The sequence below is a fragment of the Carcharodon carcharias genome, chromosome 31 (assembly GCF_017639515.1).
Source record: "Carcharodon carcharias isolate sCarCar2 chromosome 31, sCarCar2.pri, whole genome shotgun sequence".
Lineage (NCBI taxonomy): Eukaryota > Metazoa > Chordata > Chondrichthyes > Lamniformes > Lamnidae > Carcharodon > Carcharodon carcharias.
Window position 1 is genome coordinate 23,731,865 of NC_054497.1, and position 20,577 is coordinate 23,752,441.

The window sequence follows — 20,577 nt, forward strand, 5'->3', positions numbered from 1 at the left end:
GAGGTCATGACCCAGTGGCCGTACAGAAGGCCTTTGGCCTATCGTCCATCTGATCAGTATGGCTGAGCCAGTGCGGATGTAATTATCTTAGCAATGAGTGTAAGCTGATGGAATTAGCACGCTCCGGGACCTCTGACTTGGTGATGTTGTCCTGCTAAGAGATGTTGATGATATAACAGGGACAGCGAAGGTGGAAATTGTTGAGCTGTTTCTCCTGCTAATATATGTTGTCCAGGTCTCAGCACAGTAGAGGAGTGTGCCGAGGACACAGGTCTGGTTGCCTCGCAGTTTGTTGTTCTCAGTCAGGTTGCTGTTGCTCCTTACTCAATTTGGTTATAACAGCTGCAGCTTTTGCAATGCATTTGGTCACTTATCCTAATATCTCCTTATGTGGTTTGGTGTCAAATCTTGTTTAATACACTCTTGTGAAGTGACTTGGGACATTTTACCAGGTGCTATATTCTGAGTTGTTATTAAAGGCACAGCTCTCCTCATTGCCTTCTCTGCTTTTCGCCCCTTCCTCCTTTCTTGAGGGCACTGTCCTGTGAGGTTACAGTTCACCGGTACCCTGCCGATGTGTGGGTGCTACTGGGATTTTGGGCCAGGGTCTCTGGATAATGATCAAGGATAGGAACCCTGTCTGACTCCTTTTTTCTCTCTCTCTCTCTCCCTTTTTCATATACTGAGACTAGCTTTCAATTCCAGATTTTATTAATTGAATTTAAATTCCACCAGCTGTCATAGTGAGATTTGAACCTTTGCATTAGCCTGGGCCCCTGGAATTCCAGAGCTTAGAGATTAGGCAGCTGAAGACATAGCCACCAATATCAGAACATTTAAACGTGGGAATCTGCAAGAGGTTAGAATTGGAGGAGAGCAGAAATCTCTTAGGGGTTGTAGGGATGGAAGAAATTGCAGAGATAGGGAGGGGCGAGGCAGTGGAGGGATTTGATAACAAGAATGAGAATTTTTAAAGTGAGACTTTGCCGAATCAGGAGCCAGTGTAAGTCAGCGACCATGGGTGAACAGGGCTTGGTGTGAGTTAGGATACAGGCAGTTGTTTTGAATGAGTTGAGGTTTAGAGGGTGGAGGCTAGGAGGCCAGTCATGTCCGATCCCAGATATCACATTTGATTGCTGTGCGTGGTTTGCTATGCTACTGTCGTAACCTGTGGTTTTTGGTTGTTTCTCACCAGCCCGTGCTGTTCATCACCTGCTGGAGCATCGGTACCATGGCATTACCTGGCCAGCCACCACCCTGCCCATCACTCATTTGACCAACATGATAATCAAGCGCATCAATGAGGCGTCTGGCCTTTATCAGATGTTCAGTGTCCTTGCTGACTTTGTGCTGCTACGGAAGTGAGTGAGCTCCACTTTAATGAACTCAATTGGGCTTGGCGCAGTAACCTCCAAAACAGCAAGCTGTTTCCTTAGCACCCAATAAAAGCTCCTGTCACTATAGTTTATATCAGGCCACCCTGAATGACCTTAGCTTGTGATGTGATACACTTCTTTGGGTTTAATCCAACCCCAACCCAGTGTTATCCCACCATGCAATGTCTTTTCTAGCATAAATTCCTGGATAGTGATCAGAGTGAAACCTGGCCGGCATTAACCTGATGATACTGAGTTCGCTATTGCTCCTAGGCTGAGATCATCTAATGCGGCTTAGCTGAACAACCACAGCTGATATCTCCTGGGTCTGTTGGGCTCTATTCCACAATCCCCAAAGTATCTGGGTCTGTTGGGTTCAGTTTTAAAATAAGCACATTTACCTACACGTTCTGTTTGAATTGATGTTGTTATTGCCCCTGGGGCCATCGTACCAATGATTTCAGTGCTGTAGTGCGAAGCTGGGACAAGTGTTGCTGCGACCAATGCATATCTCGCACAGACCTGGTGCTTACCTTAACTTACTGGGTTCACTGAGGCTGGTACCTGGAAAGACCCATTGAAAACCCAGTTGTCCAAGCAAACTTGGCCTCTTCACATTAGCACAGGTGCTGACTGCATGAAGCTTGTGTGTCATTGGCAGATGGCACTGACACAACAGAATGGAAATTAACTGAAGGAGAGCCAACCAATTGGAAGCTAGTGCTGAAGGTTAATGGGGTTAATGAACAACCTTCAAAGGCCTGTTCTATGTCAGCTTGTCATGGATAACCATTCAGGGTGACCACGGAAAGCTGTTCCTGGCAGCTGAAGGTTTTTCTCCTCCTCATTTTCTTCCCTATAGTGCTGAGTCTCACCAGGGTACAATTCTATCTCCACTGTATCTCCTCACCCAATTTCCATATGCAGCATGGGTATAGATGGGGAACGTCACAGGATTGTTCATCCACAGAGGGTATGAAGTGGGACCTAATCTTTTAAGACCTCTGATTGGAGATACTAAAACTGAGGGGCATAGTCTCAGGATAAGCAGTCAGTGATTTAGAATTGAGTTGCACAAAAACTTCTTCTCTCAGACGCTTGTATATCTTTGTAATTCATTACTCCAGAGTACTATGGATTCTCAGTCAATGAATATATTCATGACTGGGGTCTATAGGTTCTTAGGCCCTAAGGGAATTGAGGGAAATGGGGATGGAGTGATAAAGTGGAGTTGAAGTGGAAATTCAGCCATGATCTTATTGAATGGTGGAGCAGGCTTGAGAAAGCGCTTGGCCGACTCCTGCTCCTTTGTCTCATGCTCTGATCACCCAATCTTGTTCTCACCCAGTGTCCACAGTACGCACAGGGCAATGATCAGGAGTGGGAGAGTTAGCCCATTTCCCCCTTCTTAGCCCAGGATTCTGAGGCTCTGGCTGAAACCTTCAAATTCCACATTGTTTGGGAATTAAAACTATGACGTCGGATCTGAGTAGCTCAGTCTTGCCCAAGCAGTGCTGTTACTGTGGAGGCAGAGAGGAATCCATTGTCCATGTTGCCTGAGCAGAAATACGCAGTGTGCTGGTTTAGGACAATGACTATAGCCAGTGCTTTGCCCCTCACTCACGCTCCACAATATCACCTCAGCCATGCTGTCTAGCAAAGGCCCCAGGAAGTAGTAGCGAGGAACAAAGTATGTATCTCAAATGGTGAAAGGATTCCTATGTCCTGTGGCTGCTAACGTCATTCCTGCTGTGTATTTGCAGAAATGCCACAGAGTTTGAATACTTGGAAGAGTATCCCATTGGAGCACTTCCACAGCTTCTGGAAAACACAGGGAAAGATGCAACAAATGGGCTATTTGTTATTAACTTGGAATATGGGAGCAACTTTTCCAGGCCAGAGTCTGATGTTTTCCATCCCAGCCGTGCAGTAGGTGAGCCCGAACATGCGTGGCTCTCAAACTTCCTCCATCCCGTCATCTACTTCTACAAACGTCTACCAACAGGTCGGTGTTTTTCTCTGTTCTGCCTTTCACCCTCCGATCCTCTCGCTAACCTCAGCCAGGGATCTGTTTGCTGGTGTTGTTACTGATTGCTGATCCAATGAGCAAATTAATTGTATTCAATGAGCTACATAAGTTATAACATTTTATAGGAAAGGGACAACGTTTCAGGACAGTTTGCAAAGGCTACTGAACCAAGCGTTGGGGGAATCCCAGAGAAATCCCAATGAGCTGAGCACAAAATAGTTGGTATTTCACAGGGGTAGGAGCTGTTCCAGTTGTGTGTCCACTGTGCTCAGGCACCAGCTGGTCGGGTTGCCCCTGATTTCCCTGGCCATGAGTTCAGTGACAGGGAAGGAACTGGAGATTGCCCTGGGTTGAGCAGATTTTGAAGTCTAAATGTGGAGAGTGAAGACAACCTACCAGGCTGTGCAAAGTGTAGATCCTGCCAATGTCTGGAGAATAACATGGGTCCATGCACAGGGAGCAGAGCACATGCGGTTGGGGTGGGGGGGGGGATAGTGCAGGGAGCAGTGTTCAGGTCAGTTCACAGGGAGCAGGGGCACTTGGTGTATGGGGAATAGCACAGGGAACAGAGCATGCCAGGGTGTAGAATGTAATTTTCTGCTTGTTTTCAGAGACTCAGATGATGCAGAGACCGAAGTTCTGGCCCCTCCCGAGGCCAGATAGCATCCATCACATTGTGGAAGATTTCCTGACTAACTGGACAGCTGCCAAAGCTCACATCCTGCCACTGCGCCGCTTCCTGGAGAACTGTCTGGGCACTGACCTCAGGAGCTTCTTTGCAGGTGTGACATCCTCTTGTAATGAAATCATGTAAAACAGGCACTTCCTTATTTAGAAGTGCCATTATCACAAGCTGTTTCTCCCTGGGTTGGGGACTGTTCCTTTCCCTCTGATTATTTGCTCAGGCTGTCTCTGCAGCCAAGGAACAGTGTAGCAGAGCCCCACACAAGTGCTGTGGGTGAGATGATGCCCTTCATGTCTGGGACTCTCCATGTCCTGGATTCCCAACCTCTCACTAGTCCAGTGATACTGTGATTATATGTAGCCCCATCTCAGATGAACTAACAGCACAGAACCTGAGTCCACATGCTGTGCCACATTGTGGAGCTTAGAGCCTCTGCATCGTGGAGCTCAGAGACCCTGTGCCATGGAAGTAGAGCCCCCAGGCCCCGTAACTCAGTTTCTGTGTCCTGAAACTCCGAGGATTGGGCCAAGCAATTACTCACTATTTAGAGATACTTCTTTGTTTATCTTCCTAATTCTGCTGTGGTATGGTTTCACCCTCCAGCACTTCCTGGCAATGCTTGTTCTTAATTTGCAGCCTAGGTAGTGTGTGTGTCTACAGTTATTTGACCATGGAGGGCTTCACTGTCTCATCCAGAGCAGAAGCTGAAACCCTGTGTGATTTGTTCACCCTCCCCTTTCTACTTTCAAGCCCCCAACTCTTCCTCAGCTCCGGACTGCTTAGGGAGTGAGCTGAAATTGTTCCTGGCCTGTGTGATATGACTGGCCAGTGGGACTGAAGCTGCCACATTTCGTACATTACTACAGTGACTACACTTCAAAATACTTTTAGTTGTGAAGCCCTTTTGGATGTGTGAGGTTGTGAAAGGTGCTATATAACATTTGTTCATTCCTTCTTAACTCACTGGGAAAGCTTGTATTTTGAGCAGTGTGTTCTTGTAGCAGTTCAATTTATGGAAAGTTTTCATATTTTAATGGGATTCCATTTCCCTGCAGAATCCTGCTTCAAGTTTGCTTTGACCAATCAGTATGTGCCCCCTTTCTGTCACCATGGTTACTTAAACATGCAAGGACTGCTGGGTGACGAGATCCTGTGGCTTGAGTCTATGGAGATGGACCACCCTTCCAATGACGCAGTCTCAACCGAAGAACGCTGAGAGCAGCACTTGTCCACAACCAGGGCATTTGGGCACTGCAACCATCTGGAGATGAAACTATTTAGTGACTGACTACAGACTGACAACCTGTGCACTTTAACCAGGTGAGGGCTGAGTGCACGCAGAATTTCTCCTTGTTGCAGAACTGAATGATTCCAGGAAACACACACACCGCTGCTGCCATATACAAGGGGCTCACTAAGGTTTTATCCAACTTCTGTGCAATGTATATTTATGAGAAAAGCCAAAAATATCTGCAGGTAACAGGGGAGATTATTTTTGTATTGTTCGGTTTGATATTTGCTACGGTTGCTCCTGACATTTTTAAACACTTCCTCTCATGTTTAAGCACTAAGTGTGATGTTTGGAGATTCCATGTGATGTTCAAATCTTCACAACTGCCAATTCCTGGTCTTGCCGTCCCCTGCTTTTTAAAATGGCTTCATAAAGTGGCACCTCGCTTTTATATTCAGAACATGCTGAAGATGAACAGCAGGCTTTCTGGAATTCTGGGAAAACTAATTGCAATGTTTTGGGTTAGTACACAGCATCACTACAAACAGACAATCTTGCTTTCACAGTGCTGATTGTGGGAGCTTGCTGTGCTGTCATGACTGCCGCGTTTCCTACATTACAACAATATCCACATTTTTAATGAACGTATGTCATTTGCTGTAAAGCACTTTGGAATGTCCTGATTTCCTGAAAGATGTGACAGAAATGCCTTCCCTCTTTTTCTTGTACCTGCCTTTGTTTCTGGAGAGAGGTTCTGCTGAATAGACATGCTCTTTGAACAGCTGGCTGGAACTGTGGCCAATCTGCTCCCAGGCCAAGCCCACTGCTCCCCTCTACCTGGCTTCCAGGAGGGAAGAGCCAGCAGGTTGACGACATTCTCCTGCCCTTCACCCCCACCTCCTGCCAACAGAACAGAGTTGAGATTACTGAATCAGGGGTCAGACCTATGCAGGACCTTTGGTGGATGTCAAAAATGCTGCTCCCTAGTGTTGTGTCTATTTTTCCAGCTCACATAAGCTTATGAACAGTTTGAATGATACAGCACAGGAAGAGCCCATTCAGCCCACCGTGCCTATGACTGTTCTTTGAAAAAGTTATTCAGTTATTACCACATCCATAACAAAAACAAAAATAAAAATGCCTGGAAAAACTCAGCAGGTCTGACAGCATCTGCGGAGAGGAACATAGTTAACGTTTCGACTCTGTATGACTCTTCATCAGATCTTCATTACCACTCCATGTTCTTTCCCCAATGAAATGTTTCCTTTTCAAGTATGTAAATCTGAAACTCTTCCCCCGAAAAGACGTTGCAAAACCATTGAAGCTTTCGAGACTGAGATTGATAGACTGTTGCTGGGTAAGGGGTACCAAGGAATATGGAGCAATGGCAGATAGGTGCAGGCCAGCTATGATTTAATTGAATGGACAGACCATTAGGTTCCTGTAGGTGATGCTACTGAGCTGTTGATATTAGCAAAGGCAGGGAAAATCTGTAGTGACAGACAGTTACAAACAGGAAATGAATCATTGACAAATGAAGGAAGTGAAAAAGCCTTCAGGTAGACGTGAAGGTTAGATAACAGCAGAAGCAATATAATATGTGCGAGTAAAAGGTCAGTGATTCATTCATGGGCTCTTAGAATGATATGGCATGGAAGGAGGCCATTCAGCCCATCGTGCCTGAGTTGACTCTTTGAAAGAGCTTTTCAATTAATCCCATGCACTCACCCTTTCCCCATGGCTGTAGAATCTAGATTGATGAACTGAGACAAATAATATTTATCAAATAAATATAACTGCAGCCAGTGCAGAACAGCAGTGTCCAGTGAATAACTGAGCTGAACAGCACGTGCTTACTTCCTTTGCCAAGTTAACGTAGCTCAGTCGGGAAACTCCTGCTGGGCCTATCTCTGTGAACGTCGTGAGGAGAGGATCGAATTTGATGGCTTCGAATGTGATGCACTGTGCAGTTGAATTACCTCATGGCATTTTCTATCTAAACACACCAAAGAGAGGATTGGCATCTTGGGCACCTTAATGGAGTCTTGCAGTGGGGGTAGCAATGAAACTATACCCCAGCAGAGGTACAATGTACTTGGGAGGAGTGAGAAAGGTTAATGAGGGATAAAGAGCAGGAGCTGTTTGCCTCAATCATGGACTGTTGCAAGAGATGCCATTGGTTATGCTGTCACCCAATTCTTGCTGTCCCAGTTCCCTTGCTTTACCAGTACTATGCCAAGCTGTGTTATTGGGGTTAATAAAACTTACATTCAGCCAGCGTAATTATTGGTAAAAAGGAATTTGTATTGATATATATTTCTGTATTGAGTTTCTGGATCATGTTGGGCTGTGTGTTTTGAGAGTAACTGCTGTAACTGGAGAGGCCACTGGATGTGATCCTGCTGTTCACTGATCATTACCATTCAGTCCTCTGCATTCTGTTCTGCTGCCTTTGCTCCATATACATCTTTAGTCAAATTCCCAATAAAAATAACTTCCAGCTCAGATATTCTAACTAGGTCCCCCCTTGTGTAGTTCTGATTAAGGGATGCGGATGTCAGTGGCTAGGCCAGCATTTTTTGCCAATCCCCAATTGCCCTTGAGACACTACCTTGAACCGTTGCAGTCCATGTGTTGTAGGAACATCCACAGTGCTGTTAGGAAGGAATCATTCCAAGATTCAGGAATGATCCTGAATCCGTATCATTCAGGATTTTGATCCAGCAAAAGCTACATAGTTCCAAGTTAGCATGGTGTGCAAATGGTACACATTGCTGCCACTGTTCGTCATTGGAGGAGGGAGTGAATGTTTGTGGATGTGGTGCCAATCAAGCAGGCTGCTTTGTCCTGGACGCTGTCAAGCTTCTTGAGTGTTGTGGGAGCTGCACTCAACCAGTCAAGTGGAGAGTATTCCATCACACTCCTGACTTGTGCCTTGTAGAAGCATTGTTTCTACAATCTGCCAAATCTTACATTTGTAAACACCTGTAAACAAGCCTTAGTTTCTGTGATTAAGTTGCACACTCCTGAGTCAGTTCTTTTCATTACAGACTCATTTGTTCACAATAACGGGATCTGCCTATGTACTTTATGATGTAATTACAGCTTCACACCAGTGGGAACTCAATGCTCCTCTCCCAATGCCCCAGTCCGTACTGAAGACGAAACTCCTTTGCTTCAGTCAACGTTACTTGTCATAAGTTTTCCATTCAACAATGACACAAAGCAAGATATTAAATGAACATTAGGACGCAATGTGCAGATTTAAAATGGGGAATGTGTTATACCCCTGTGCCCTGGCCCAAATATTCTTACAACCCATCCTCTCCCCAATAGCTGTTGTTCAGAACACCATCAATTAATGATCCTGTCACATTTCTTCCCCAATCCAACTCCCACATCATAAAACTCCACCACATCACAAAGCCACCATTCGCTCCCTCCCCTCCCCCTCACTGTACAGTTTACCATTGGCAAAGAACCAGATGGAAGATTAGTTTTGTTTTTACACAGCAAGTTGTTGTAATCTGGAATGTGCTGCCTGAAAGCGGGGTGGAAACAGATTCAGTAATAACTTTCAAAATGGAATTGTATGAATACTTGAAGGGGCAAGTTTTAGTGTTCTTTGGGGAAAGAGTAGGGGGATGGGAATAATTGGATGACGCTCTCAAAGGGCTGGCACGGGCATGATGGGCCAAATGGCCACCTTTTATGCTCTATGTTTCTATCATTCATCACTGGTGGTGAATTTGCCATCAGAGCCAGAGGGTGGGGACTACAGAAGTGCAGGCCAGTTAATCAGACCCTGCAGCAGAGGACAACATTGATTAACATGTGAATTAATGGGAAGGAATGGAGACCAGAAGCTGTTAAATCTAGTAATGTGATTTCCCATTATCGGTCCACTCAGTTTAACAATCTGTATTTATTAATAGCCCTGGTCTGCAGAGGTCATAGGGGTAGGCAGTCCTATCAGAGAGCTGACTTTAATTCCTTCTCTCTCTAAAGCCACATTTAGAGTGAAAGTTACTTTCAGAAACATTCTACACAAATCTCGAAGTTAAAATGTTAAATATTTTAATGGGTTAATTTAACTTGAGAGTGAAGGCTGATATTTCTTAATTTGAATTGTAGCAACAATGCAATCTGATCCCGCTGCTTAGTAACCAAGGGTCAAAGAGCAGATGGGTGGCTGTAAAATTTCACTCCATCCTGTGCTGCATTTTTTTGAAGGGTTTTTAAAAAAATCATACTTAGTCTGGTGAGCAACTTTATCCTATATTGGAGGGTCAGAGAGCAGCAGCTAACTCCTGGAACTGGCTTTATTACAGACATTCCAGTGAGATATGAACCTTGGTTTCAGAATGTTTCAGATTGGGGTAAATTGAAATGTGAGCTGCTGATAATACAAAACAATCAGCCTATTGTCTGATGTGCCTCACCTCTTGAATTCTGTACAGTAGCAGCAGTGTGTACCATCTACAAGATGCACTGCAGGAATTCAACAAGACTCCTTAGACAGCACCTTCCAAACCCATGAGCACTACCATCTAGAAGGACAAGGGCAACAGACAGATGGGACCACTACCACCTGGAAGTTACTCTCCAAGTCACTCACCATCCTGACTTGGAAATATATCGGCCGTTCCTTCACTGTCGCTGGGTCAAAATCCTGGAACTCCCTCCCTAACAGCACTGTGGATGTACCTATATCACATGGACTGCAGCGGTTCAAGAAGGCAGTTCACCACCACCTTCTCAAGGGCAACTAGGAATGGGCAATAAATGCTGACCAAGCATTTATTCCTGTGAAGGAATAAAAACAAATAATGGCCCAGAGGTTAGGACACTACCACTGCGCCACAAGACCTCAACCCCCATTTCACAGGAGTGATTATCAAACAAAATGCAAAACCAAGTCACATGAGATATTGGGACAGGTGACCTAAAGCTTGATCAAAGAAATCATAGTATCGTACAGCACAGAAGGAGGCCATTCAGTCCCTTGAGTCTATGCGGACTGTTTCGAAGGACAATCCAATTACTCCCATTCTTGGCTTTGTGCCCCATTTCCCTGCATTTTTTTTCTCCTTCAAACTCTTTTTAAGGGAGATCTTAAAGGAGGAGAGGTTTAGGAAGGGAATTCCAGAGCTTAGGGCCCAGGAAGTTGAAGGCATGACCAGCAATGGTGAAGCTATTAAAATCAGGGATGTGCAAGAGGACAGATTTAATAGTAATTATAGAAAGGAAATTGGATATATACTTAAAAGAAGAAAATTACAGGGCTACAGGGAAAGAATGTGGGAATCGGACTAATTGCGTATCTCTTTTGAAGGCCCTGCACAGGTAGAGTGGGCTGAATGGCCTCCTATGCCAAATGATTCTGTTGGAGGAAGGACTACTCCTGATCTGAGCTTCGGTAACAGTATGTTGAGGCAATTACTTTAAAATTTAGAGGCTGAAAGGAAGGTCCAGACCTCCTAACAGACAAGAACATTAGAACATAAGAAAATGGAACAGGAGTAGACCATTCAGCCCCTTGACTCTGCTCCTCCATTCATTGCAGTCCTGGCTGACCTTTGGCTTCAACTCTACTTTCCTGCCTCCTCCCCATACCCCTTGATTCCCTGTCCATCTCAGCCTTAAATGTATTCAACAATAGAGCGTCCACAACTCTTTGAGAAAGAGATTCCAAAAATTCAGTTTACTACCAGCGGAGTGCTTCTGATTCTAAAAACAAACCCAGCTCCTGTTTCATGTCTCTGTTAAAATTCAGCCTTACGTCTCTTTGCGTTCTCTTTGTATCCTCCTCACAGCTTGCATTCCCACCTAGCTTTTTATTGTCAGAAAACTTAAATGCAGTGAGAAAAGGATTGGGTGGTGGAGGGGACTGGGTGAGGGGAGCAATGTGATGCCCCCACTACAAAAGTCTCCACATACACATGGAAAGAACAGTTGCTCAGGTGATAATAAATGGCCCGTACCATATATGGAACTGTAACCCAGTAAGTGTCAACACCTTCAGGGAAGTCGGGGAGACACTGCTGAGGGAGAGTTTTTTGTAACGTTGTTCATGTTAAATGAGTTACTACATTTGAGAGAAACGAATTTGTTGTAAAGGTGAGGAAAGTTGTCAGGTTTGCAGGTATTAGAGAAATATTACCTTTTGGATAAAACAGCCATCATCCCAAGCAATAAAAGCTGGGAAACCATGGACTGGTTACAATGGGAATTCTCCTGTTTTCCAGATAAACCTGTGAAGAAGAAAAACTGAGTGTGATGTGTTTCTGTTGCAGCCTGTGGGGCCTTTTACAAATTTAAGGCCTCTAACTAGAAACTCGTAATGACAGACCAGGGCTGCTCCTTTACAGTGTTAAGAGCCCCATTGAAACCTTTAACTTTTAAGAAGAGATTCGAACTTTCAGTTGAAAGCTGAAAGAATGACACAACAGAATTTCACATTTTAAAACTTTTACTGTAACAAATGACTATAAACACCATTCACCAAACACTATTTTCTTTTTGTAGGCAGTGTATACTTTAAACTACAGAGAGGAACATTCCCCTTTCATACTTATCACACATTGCATTCACCACAGAATTACAGATCTTATAGCAAACAGTCCACAGTTGCTCCTTGCTTCCAGCGGGTTCCTGTATCCCCGCTTCATCAAGTAGTAACTTCAAGTGACTGTCTCCAGGAACATTCCTCAGGTTTTGAAGAGTTTCTTAAATCCACCACCGGCAGTAAAGCCTGTTCCAATTATTCTTCTTCCCTTTGGCTATGCCAGGATGAATCTCCCGGAATCTACTTAGATAACTATAGCATGCATCTCATCAACTGGACACTGTCTCCTCCTCAATCCAGCTGCAGTAGCTCATAAAGCCAAAAATAGCCTCTTCTATCTGCTGACCACACAGAACTGTCTGTCTGAGATATTCATTGATTTGTAGGGAAGCCTGTTACCTGATCTCAAAAATGGCTTCCTCTGCCCTCTTCCCCTTGGGAACACGAAATACATTAACCTTGCACAAGATAGAAATGCTGATTAGCTATTCTTGGCCCCATACTCTTTTGTCTTAGAAGTAAATGGACAGTTTACAGCGCAACTGTTTACAACCTGAAATCTTCAATGCCTTTCCGGGACTTTAGAAGAATCAGAGACTGCTGCCGTTGTCTCCAAATGTAAATACCTTGCACCTTCATCCCAGCAAAATAATCTAAGCCTTCCTTTGATCTCTAACGATCAACTACCCAGGCTTACTGTCAGGCAATAGGTCAGGACCCCCTTCAATTTACCTTAAATTTAAAGACACAATTATAAACTTCATATTTGTAACAGCAGCGGTTGAAGAAGGCATATTCCATTTTTATTATGTGAGAACACAAGGTTTCTTTTAAACCAGTGTTTTAAGGATCATATTCTACAAGTCCCTCCATTTTGATGAAACCATTGCTCCCTAAGCAAAGAATAGTGATAAATGGGGTATTTTCAAGTCGATGGGTTATGACTAGTGGAGTGCCGCAAGGGGCACTGCTGAGGCTTTAGCTATTTACAATCTATATTAATGACTTAGACGAAGAGACAGATCCTTTTCTCACTGTAACCTAAATGAGGCCATGAAGCTTGGCTGGCCATTACCCCATTCTAATTCAGGCGGAGTAAGAGTTATTTAGCAATCCTATCTACTGTTCGCCAAATTCCACTTAGTGGGTTGAACTTGAGCTGGGGGCCATGAAATATTTTATTAAAACATTAAACACTATTTAAACTAAATAATGGGGGTGGGGGATCAAGTGAGGGAAGATGTCATAGATTAGCGGGAGAGAACAAGGCAAGGTAACAATAAGGATAATGATAATGAGACCATGGCAGGAAGGACAAAGTGTACAAACTTAAAAGTGTACAAACTTAAGAGTGTGCCAGCCGATGAGGCCAAAGGTTGCAAAAATAGTAAAAAGGCAGAACTAAAGGTTCTGTATCTGAATGTGCGTAGGGTTCATAACAAAACAGATGAATTGTAGGCTGAAATAGAAATAAATATGTATGATCTGATGGCCATTGCAGAGACGTGGTTGCAAGGTGATCAATACCGGAACCTGAATATTCAAGGGTACGTAACATTTTGGAAGGACAGGAAACTAGGAAAAGGTGGCGGGGTAGCTCTGTTAATTAAGGATGAAATTTTTACAATAGTGAGAGGCGGCCTTCATTCTAAAGATCCGGATGCAGAATCAGTTTGGGTAGAGATAAGAAATAACAAAGGTAAGTCACTTATGGGAATAGTTTAAAGGTCCCCTATCAGTAATTACACTAAATAATGTGGTATACATGAAGAAAATAATGGGGGCGTTGATAAAGGTATAGCAATATTGATGGGTGATTTTAATTTATGTATACATTAGACAAATCAGATTGGCAAAAGTAGCCTGGAAGATGAGTTCATTGAGTGTTTTGGGACAGTTTCTTAGAGCAGCACATTTTAGAGCCAACCAAAGCAGGCTATTCCAGACCTGGTAATGTACAATGAGACAGGATTAATTAATTACCTCATATTTAAGGAGTCCTGAGGGAGCAGTGATCATAACATGATTGAATTTCACATTCAGTTTGAGGGAGGGAAGAGTGGGCCTAAGACTAGTGTTTTAAATGTAAATAAAGGCAATTATAATGGTATGAAGACAGAGCTGGCTAAAGTGAACTGGGAAATTAGCTTAAGGGGTAAGTCAGTAGCGATGCAGTGGAAGACATTTAAGGAGATATTTCATAACACTCAGCAAAGATATGTTCCAGTGAAAAAGAAAGAATGACTCTAGGAAAAAGATGCATAATGTGTGGAAGTTAAAGATAGTATCAAACTGAAAGAAAAAGTTTGCATTTCTGCACAGATCAGTAGCAGGTTAGAAGATTGGGCAGAATATAAAAATCAGTAAAGAATGACGAACAAAATAATAAGGATGGAGAAATTAGAGTACAAGAAAGCGAGGTAGAAATATAAAAACAGAGTTTCTACAGGTATTTAAAAAGGAAAAGAGTAACTCAAGTGAGTGTTGGTTCTCTGGCGATGAGTCTGGGGAATTAATGGGAAATGAGGAAATGGCAGATGCATTGAACAGATATTTTGTGTCTGTCTTCACTGTAGAAGACACAAATTAACATCCCAGAAATACTTGTAAATCAAGAGGTGAAAGTGAGAGAGGAACTTAAAACTATTGCAATCTCCAGAAAAAGGATACTGATGTTATTAGAATTAAAGGCTGACAAAGTCCCAGGTCCTGATGGACTTCATCCTAGGGTCTTAAAAGAAGTGGTTACTGAGATAGTAGATGAATTGGTTTTAATTTTCCAAAATTCCCTAGATTCTGGAAAGGTCCCATCAGATTGAAAAATAGTGAATGTAACTCCTCTATTCAAGAAAGGAGGGAGACAGAAAGCAGGAAACTACAGGCTAGTTAACCTAATATCTGTCGTAAGGAAAATGCTACAATCTATTATAAAGCAGGTAATAGCAAGGCACTTAGAAAATCATAATGCAATCAGGCAGAGTCAACATGGTTTTGTGAAAGGGAAATCATGTTTGACTAATTTATTAGATTTATTTGAGGAAATATCATGCAACTTGGATAAAGGGGCACCTGTAGATGTGGTGTTCTTGGATTTCCAAAAGGCAATTGACAAAGTGCTTCATCAAAGGTTGCTACATAAAATAAGAGCTCGTGGTGTAAGGGGTAACATATCAGCATGGATCGAGGATTGGTTAGCTAACAGGAAATAGAGAGCAGGGATAAATGAGTCATTTTCGGGTTGGCAAGATGTAAACAGTGGAGTACCACAGGGATCAGTACTGGGACCTCAACTATTTACAATCTATATCAATGATTTGGATGAAAGGTCTGAATGTATGGTTGCTAAATTTGTTGATGACACAAAGATAGGTAGGAGAGTAAGTTATGAAGAGGATATAAGGAGCCTGCAAGGGGATATAGATAGATTGAGTGGGAAAAAATTTGGAAGATAGATGGAATATAATGTGGGAGAATGTGAACTTGTCCACTTTGGGAGGAAGAATGGAAAAAAAGCATGTCATTTAAAAAGAGAGAGATTGCAGAACTCTCCGGTAAAGAGGGATCTGGGTGTCCTGGTACATGAATCACAAAAAGTTAGTGTGCAGTTATAGCAAGTGAATGGAAGGCAAATGGGATGTTTTGTTTATTGCAAGGAGAATGGAATATAAAAGTAGGGAAGTTTTGTTACAGTTCTACAGGATGTTGGTGAGACCTCATCTGGAGAACTGTTTGCAGTTTTGGTCTCCTTTTAAGAAAGGAGATAATTGCATTAGAAGCAGTTCACTTGGCTGATTTCTGGGATGAAGAGGTTGTCTAATGAGGAAAGGCTGGGCCTGTAACCATCGGAGTTTAGAAGAATGAGAGATTATCTTATTAAAACATAAGATCCTGAGGGGGTTTCACAGGGTGGATGCTGAAAGGATGGTTCCCCTTATGGAAGAAACTAGAACTAGGGGACACATTTTAAAAATAAGGTGTCTCCCATTTAAGACGGAAATGAGAATTTTTTTCTGAGGGTCGATAGTCTGTGGAATTCTCTTCCCCAGAGAGCATGGAGGCAGGATCATGGAATATTTTTAAAGCTATGATGAAGCAAGGTAGAGGATAGGAATTTTTTTTAATACATTCATGGGATGTGGGCTTCGCTGGCTGGGCCAGCATTTATTGCCCATCCCTAGCTGCCCTTGAGAAGGTGGTGGTGAGCTGCCTTCTTGAACCGCTGCAGTTTATGTGGTGTAGGTACACCCACAGTGCTGTTAGGGAGGGAGTTCCAGGATTTTGATCCAGTGACAGTGAAGGAACGACGATATATTTCCAAGTCAGGATGGTGAGTAACTTGAGAGTAACTTCCCATCTATCTGCTGCCCCTGACCTTCTAGATGTTAGTGGTCGTGGGTTTGGAAGGTACTGTCTAAGGAGCCTTGGTGAATTCTTGCAGTGCATTTTGTAGATGGTACACACTGCTACTACTGTGCTTTGGTGGTGGAAGGAGTGAATGTTTGTGGATGTGGTGCCAATCAAGCAGGCTGCTTTGTCCTGGATGGTGTCAAGCTTCTTGAGTGTTGTGGGAGCTGCACTCATCTATGCAAGTGGGGAGTATTCCATCATACTCCTGACTTGTGCCTTGTAGGTGGTGGACAGGCTTTGAGGAGTCAGGAGGTGAGTTACTTGGAACAGGATTCCTGCTCTTGTAGCCACAGTATTTATGTGGCTAGTCCAGTTCAGTTTCTGGTCAATGTTGATCATGGGGGATTCAGTGATAGTAATGCTATTGAACGTCAAGGGGCAATGGTTAGATTCTCTCTTGTTTGAGATGGTCATTGCTTGGCACTTGTGTGGCGTGAATGTTACTTGCTACTTGTTAGCCCAAGCCTGGATATTGTCCAGGTGTTGCTGCATTTGGACATAGACTGCTTCAGTATCTGAGTCATGAATGGTGCTGAACATTGTGCAATCATCACAAACACCCCCACTTCTGACCTTATAATGGAAGGAAGGTGTGTGTGTACAGTCAGTTATTGAGGGCATGTGTAGTCAGTTATTGAGGGTATGTGTGCAATCAATTATTGAGGGTGTCTGTGTGTGTGTGTAGTCAGTTACTGAGGGTGTGTGTGCACATGTAGTCAGTTATTGGGGTGTGTGTACAGTCAGTTGTTGAGGGTATATGTATGTGGACAGTCAATTATTGAAGGGGCATGTGTATGTAGACAGTTATTGAGGGGTTGTGCATGTGTAATCAGTTACTGAGGGGGTGTGTGTGTGTATGTGTACAGATGGTTATTGAGGGGGATCTGTATGTGTAGTCAGTTATTGTAAGTTTGTGTGTAGTTAGGGTGTTTGTATGTGTAGTCAGTTATTGTAAATTTGTATGTGGTCAGTTATTTGGAGTGTGTCTATTTCTGTATAGTCAGTTATAATGACTGTGAGTGTGTGTGTGTTTACACAATTAGTTATTGAAGCCAGAGTAAATTCACTGAAGATTGGTGTGACAGATGGTATCAGTTTGGTGTTGCTGTGAGTTCAGTGCTGCTCATGCAGTCAGTTCTTTGTCTCTTACATCCAGTTCAAGGTTATAACCATGCTGCAGGGGAGAGAGGCTGGGCTGTGGCATTTGCCTTTCATCTGGATAATTTTCTTCATCTGTCCTACACTGCCTATTGGTTCAACAAACAGGTGAAAACAATCGTGCACAAGTTGTCTCACTGCTGGTGGCTGTTTAGTTGGGCTGCGAACAAAACAATTGTCTCATCTGACTCTGAGAGATGGCTGTGACAAAGCTGGTGTCCCACTCCTGATGACTGTCTGATGACCCCCCTCTGCAGTTGAATAACATCCACAGTAGCCTTCAGTGTCCAGATAAGGAATGGGCACTGATCCAGTAAAAGGTGACACCTGTGGAAGGAGAGCAAATGGCTGGAAAGATGCAATACTTGCCTCAACTCCTTTGAAATTCGAAGATTGTTGGCCAGAAACTGAAAGTTTCCTCCCCATGTCCTGTCTTGTACAGCAGTAAATGCCGTTAATTATAGCGGCTGTTTTGTGGTTGGTGTGTGGGCTTGTTTCCTTTCCAGTTTTCACCACTCCTTCCCTCAAGGCACTGAGGTCTACTGTCACACAGCTCCACTGCTGGAGTGAGGGAGAGTAAGAGTCAGCCTGCAACAGCAGCTCTGGCTGACAACCCCTCCCATAGCCCCAACCAATGGCCCTTCCTGCTGCTGGAATAAAATGGGCTAACTTAGCACAGACCAGGGCACACAGAAACTTTGTGGTTCCAGGTACCGGGCTTGTTATGAGTTCCGATTCCCATCGTGGTAACGTGTGAAACTGAATCTAATAAACCTAAGCTGCCTACGGAAATATAATCATAGTAGCTGCTGGATTGTCATGGAAACTCATGTCTTTCAGGGAAGAAAACCTACCCAGACTCCTGTCCCACAAATATAGTTCACTCTTCAATCCCTGGGGCAACTAGGGTGGGGTTGTAAACCAGCCTCTCCAGTTGTCGCCCGCATCCTAAGAAAGATAAAAACAATTCAAATTAAAAATGACGTGATCCTGACAAAAGCTGGGATCTGGCTATCTCAATGCTGCTCAAAGCATTGCCTTTACTTACCAGACCGTCACTGGCACTGCTATTGTTCCCTTCTGGATTGTGTCACAAGGTCTCCATTGGATATAATTCTCTAATGACCCTATGAAATCTGTGCAGACCTCCCTTCTGCCAGGGAGTGACGGCTCTGGATTGATATCTCTCACACTGCAAGGACTGAGGTTGGGGCTAGCAAATCTTATCAGTCTCAACGTGTTTGTTGATGGAGAGATCTGAGCGCTCTCCATCTGTTTTTACGTCTCTCCTTCCAGACAAATTCCTCAATTCAAACCACTGGGCCTGCTGACCCCGTGGCTGCAGCACCCTGAATTTCCCACTCTCCAATTACCAACTCATGCTGAGCTCATTGCTCTTATAGGGCAGTGGTGGAGTTTCAGAAGTGCCAGGAAAATGGAGACACAAGTCAGCCAGAGTTCCTGCTATTGCTCTCCCACTGACTTCAGCTGCAAAATATAGAGGGCGAGTAAAGACTAGATATGGCTTGATTGTAACACCTCTCTAGTCAAAGAGCCAACTGACAATCATCATCAGGGTTTGCACTTGTATAACCAACTGGCCTGAGATCTTGGAGCATTTGTGGCATGTGTATGGAACTGAACCCCAAGGAGAGACATAGCTTATGGACTTGTATCCCCAATGCGAGTCGGTGCCTGGGGAACTGCACCCCAGTGAGAGTGGGTGCCTGGGGAACTGCACCCCAGTGAGAGTGGGTGCCTGGGGAACTGCACCCCAGTGAGAGTGGGTGCCTGGGGAACTGCACCCCAGTGAGAGTGGGTGCCTGGGGAACTGCACCCCAGTGCCCATGGAATTGTACCTCAGCATGATTCACTGTCAGATTGGCAGTCTGTTACTGGGATAGAGGGGGATGGACGTTTCAAGAATTAGTGCTCGGGCTTCAGCTATTTACAATGTACATCAATGTCTTGGTGAGAGGAAAGTGTCATGTATCCAAGTTTGCTAATCATGCAAAGCCAGGTGGGAAAGTAAGCTGTAAGAACGCAAGAAATCTGCAAAGGTTGAGTTAGTGGGCAAGAGGGTGACAGATGGAGTATAATGTGGGATAATGTCAGGTTATTCACTCTGGTAGGAAGAATAGAAAAACAGAATATATTTTAAACAGTGAGAAAACTTTTAAACTTGGTGTCCAGAGAGATTTAGGTGTCCTTGTATATGAAAAACAAAGTTAACATGCAGTTACAAGTAATTAGGAAGTAAAATGTTGGAATTTATTGAAAGGGGTTGGAATACAAGAGTTTGAAAGTTTTGCAGCAATTGTGCAGGGCTTTGATGAGACCACACGTGGAATACTGGGCACAGCTTTGGTGCCTGTACCTAAGGAAGGATGTATTTGCCTTAGAGGGGATGCATTGAATGTTCACTAAATTGATTCCTGGGATGAGAGGTTTGTCCTATAAGGACGTCCTGTGGAGCAATGGGCAGCATCCCTGCCTCTGAGCCAGAAGCTCTGGGTTCAAATCCCACCCCAGAACATACCTTCATTGCCGCAGAAGGAAGCATGGTCAAACGGGTTGAGTATCACCCTGCAAATCCCTCCAACACACACCACTGGCAAGTAGTAAGAACAAGAGAGATTCCTGGTCAGCCATGTGATGGAAAGAACATTGGAGCCTCTACCATTACTATCCACTGCTCCAGACTACAACATACAAGTGAAAGAGCAGGTTGCCACAGCAACTCAGACTCCACCACATACTCTCTGTTTAGAAGAATGAGGAAATTATCTCATTGAAGCACAGAAGATTGAAAGCACTTGACAGGGTAGACACAGAGAGACTGTTTCCTGTGCCTGGGGAACTTTGAACTAGAGGTCGTAGTCTCTGAATAAGGGGTTGACCATGTCAGACTGAGATGAGAAATTTCTTCACTTTGAAGGTTGTGAATCTGTGGAATTCTCTACCCCAGAAAAGTGTGGACTCTGTTGTTGAGTATATTCAAGACTGCGATTGATAGATTTTTGGACTCTTAAGATAATTAGGAAGCATGAAGATCAGGCAGGAAAGCAGAATTGAGGTCAAAGAACAGTCTTGATCTTTTTAAAAGGGAAGCAGGCTCGAGGC

At 43.8% G+C, this 20,577-nt stretch overlaps 1 protein-coding gene across 2 annotated transcripts in view; it reads left to right on the forward strand.

Moving 5' to 3' along the window:
* foxred2 (FAD-dependent oxidoreductase domain containing 2) overlaps positions 1-7,604 on the forward strand; it is a 37,271-nt gene extending 29,667 nt beyond the window's left edge. Inside the window, exons 6-9 of one of the 2 annotated variants that reach the window (XM_041177462.1) lie at positions 1,196-1,361; positions 3,140-3,381; positions 4,017-4,187; positions 5,146-7,604. In XM_041177462.1, coding sequence (XP_041033396.1) covers positions 1,196-1,361; positions 3,140-3,381; positions 4,017-4,187; positions 5,146-5,306 — 740 coding nt within the window. In that variant the 3' untranslated portion in view covers positions 5,307-7,604. Of the gene's footprint in view, positions 1-1,195; positions 1,362-3,139; positions 3,382-4,016; positions 4,188-5,145 lie in introns of those variants that run through there. The other variant, XM_041177463.1, reaches the window with a different exon arrangement.
* The last annotated feature ends 12,973 nt before the right edge of the window (positions 7,605-20,577 follow it).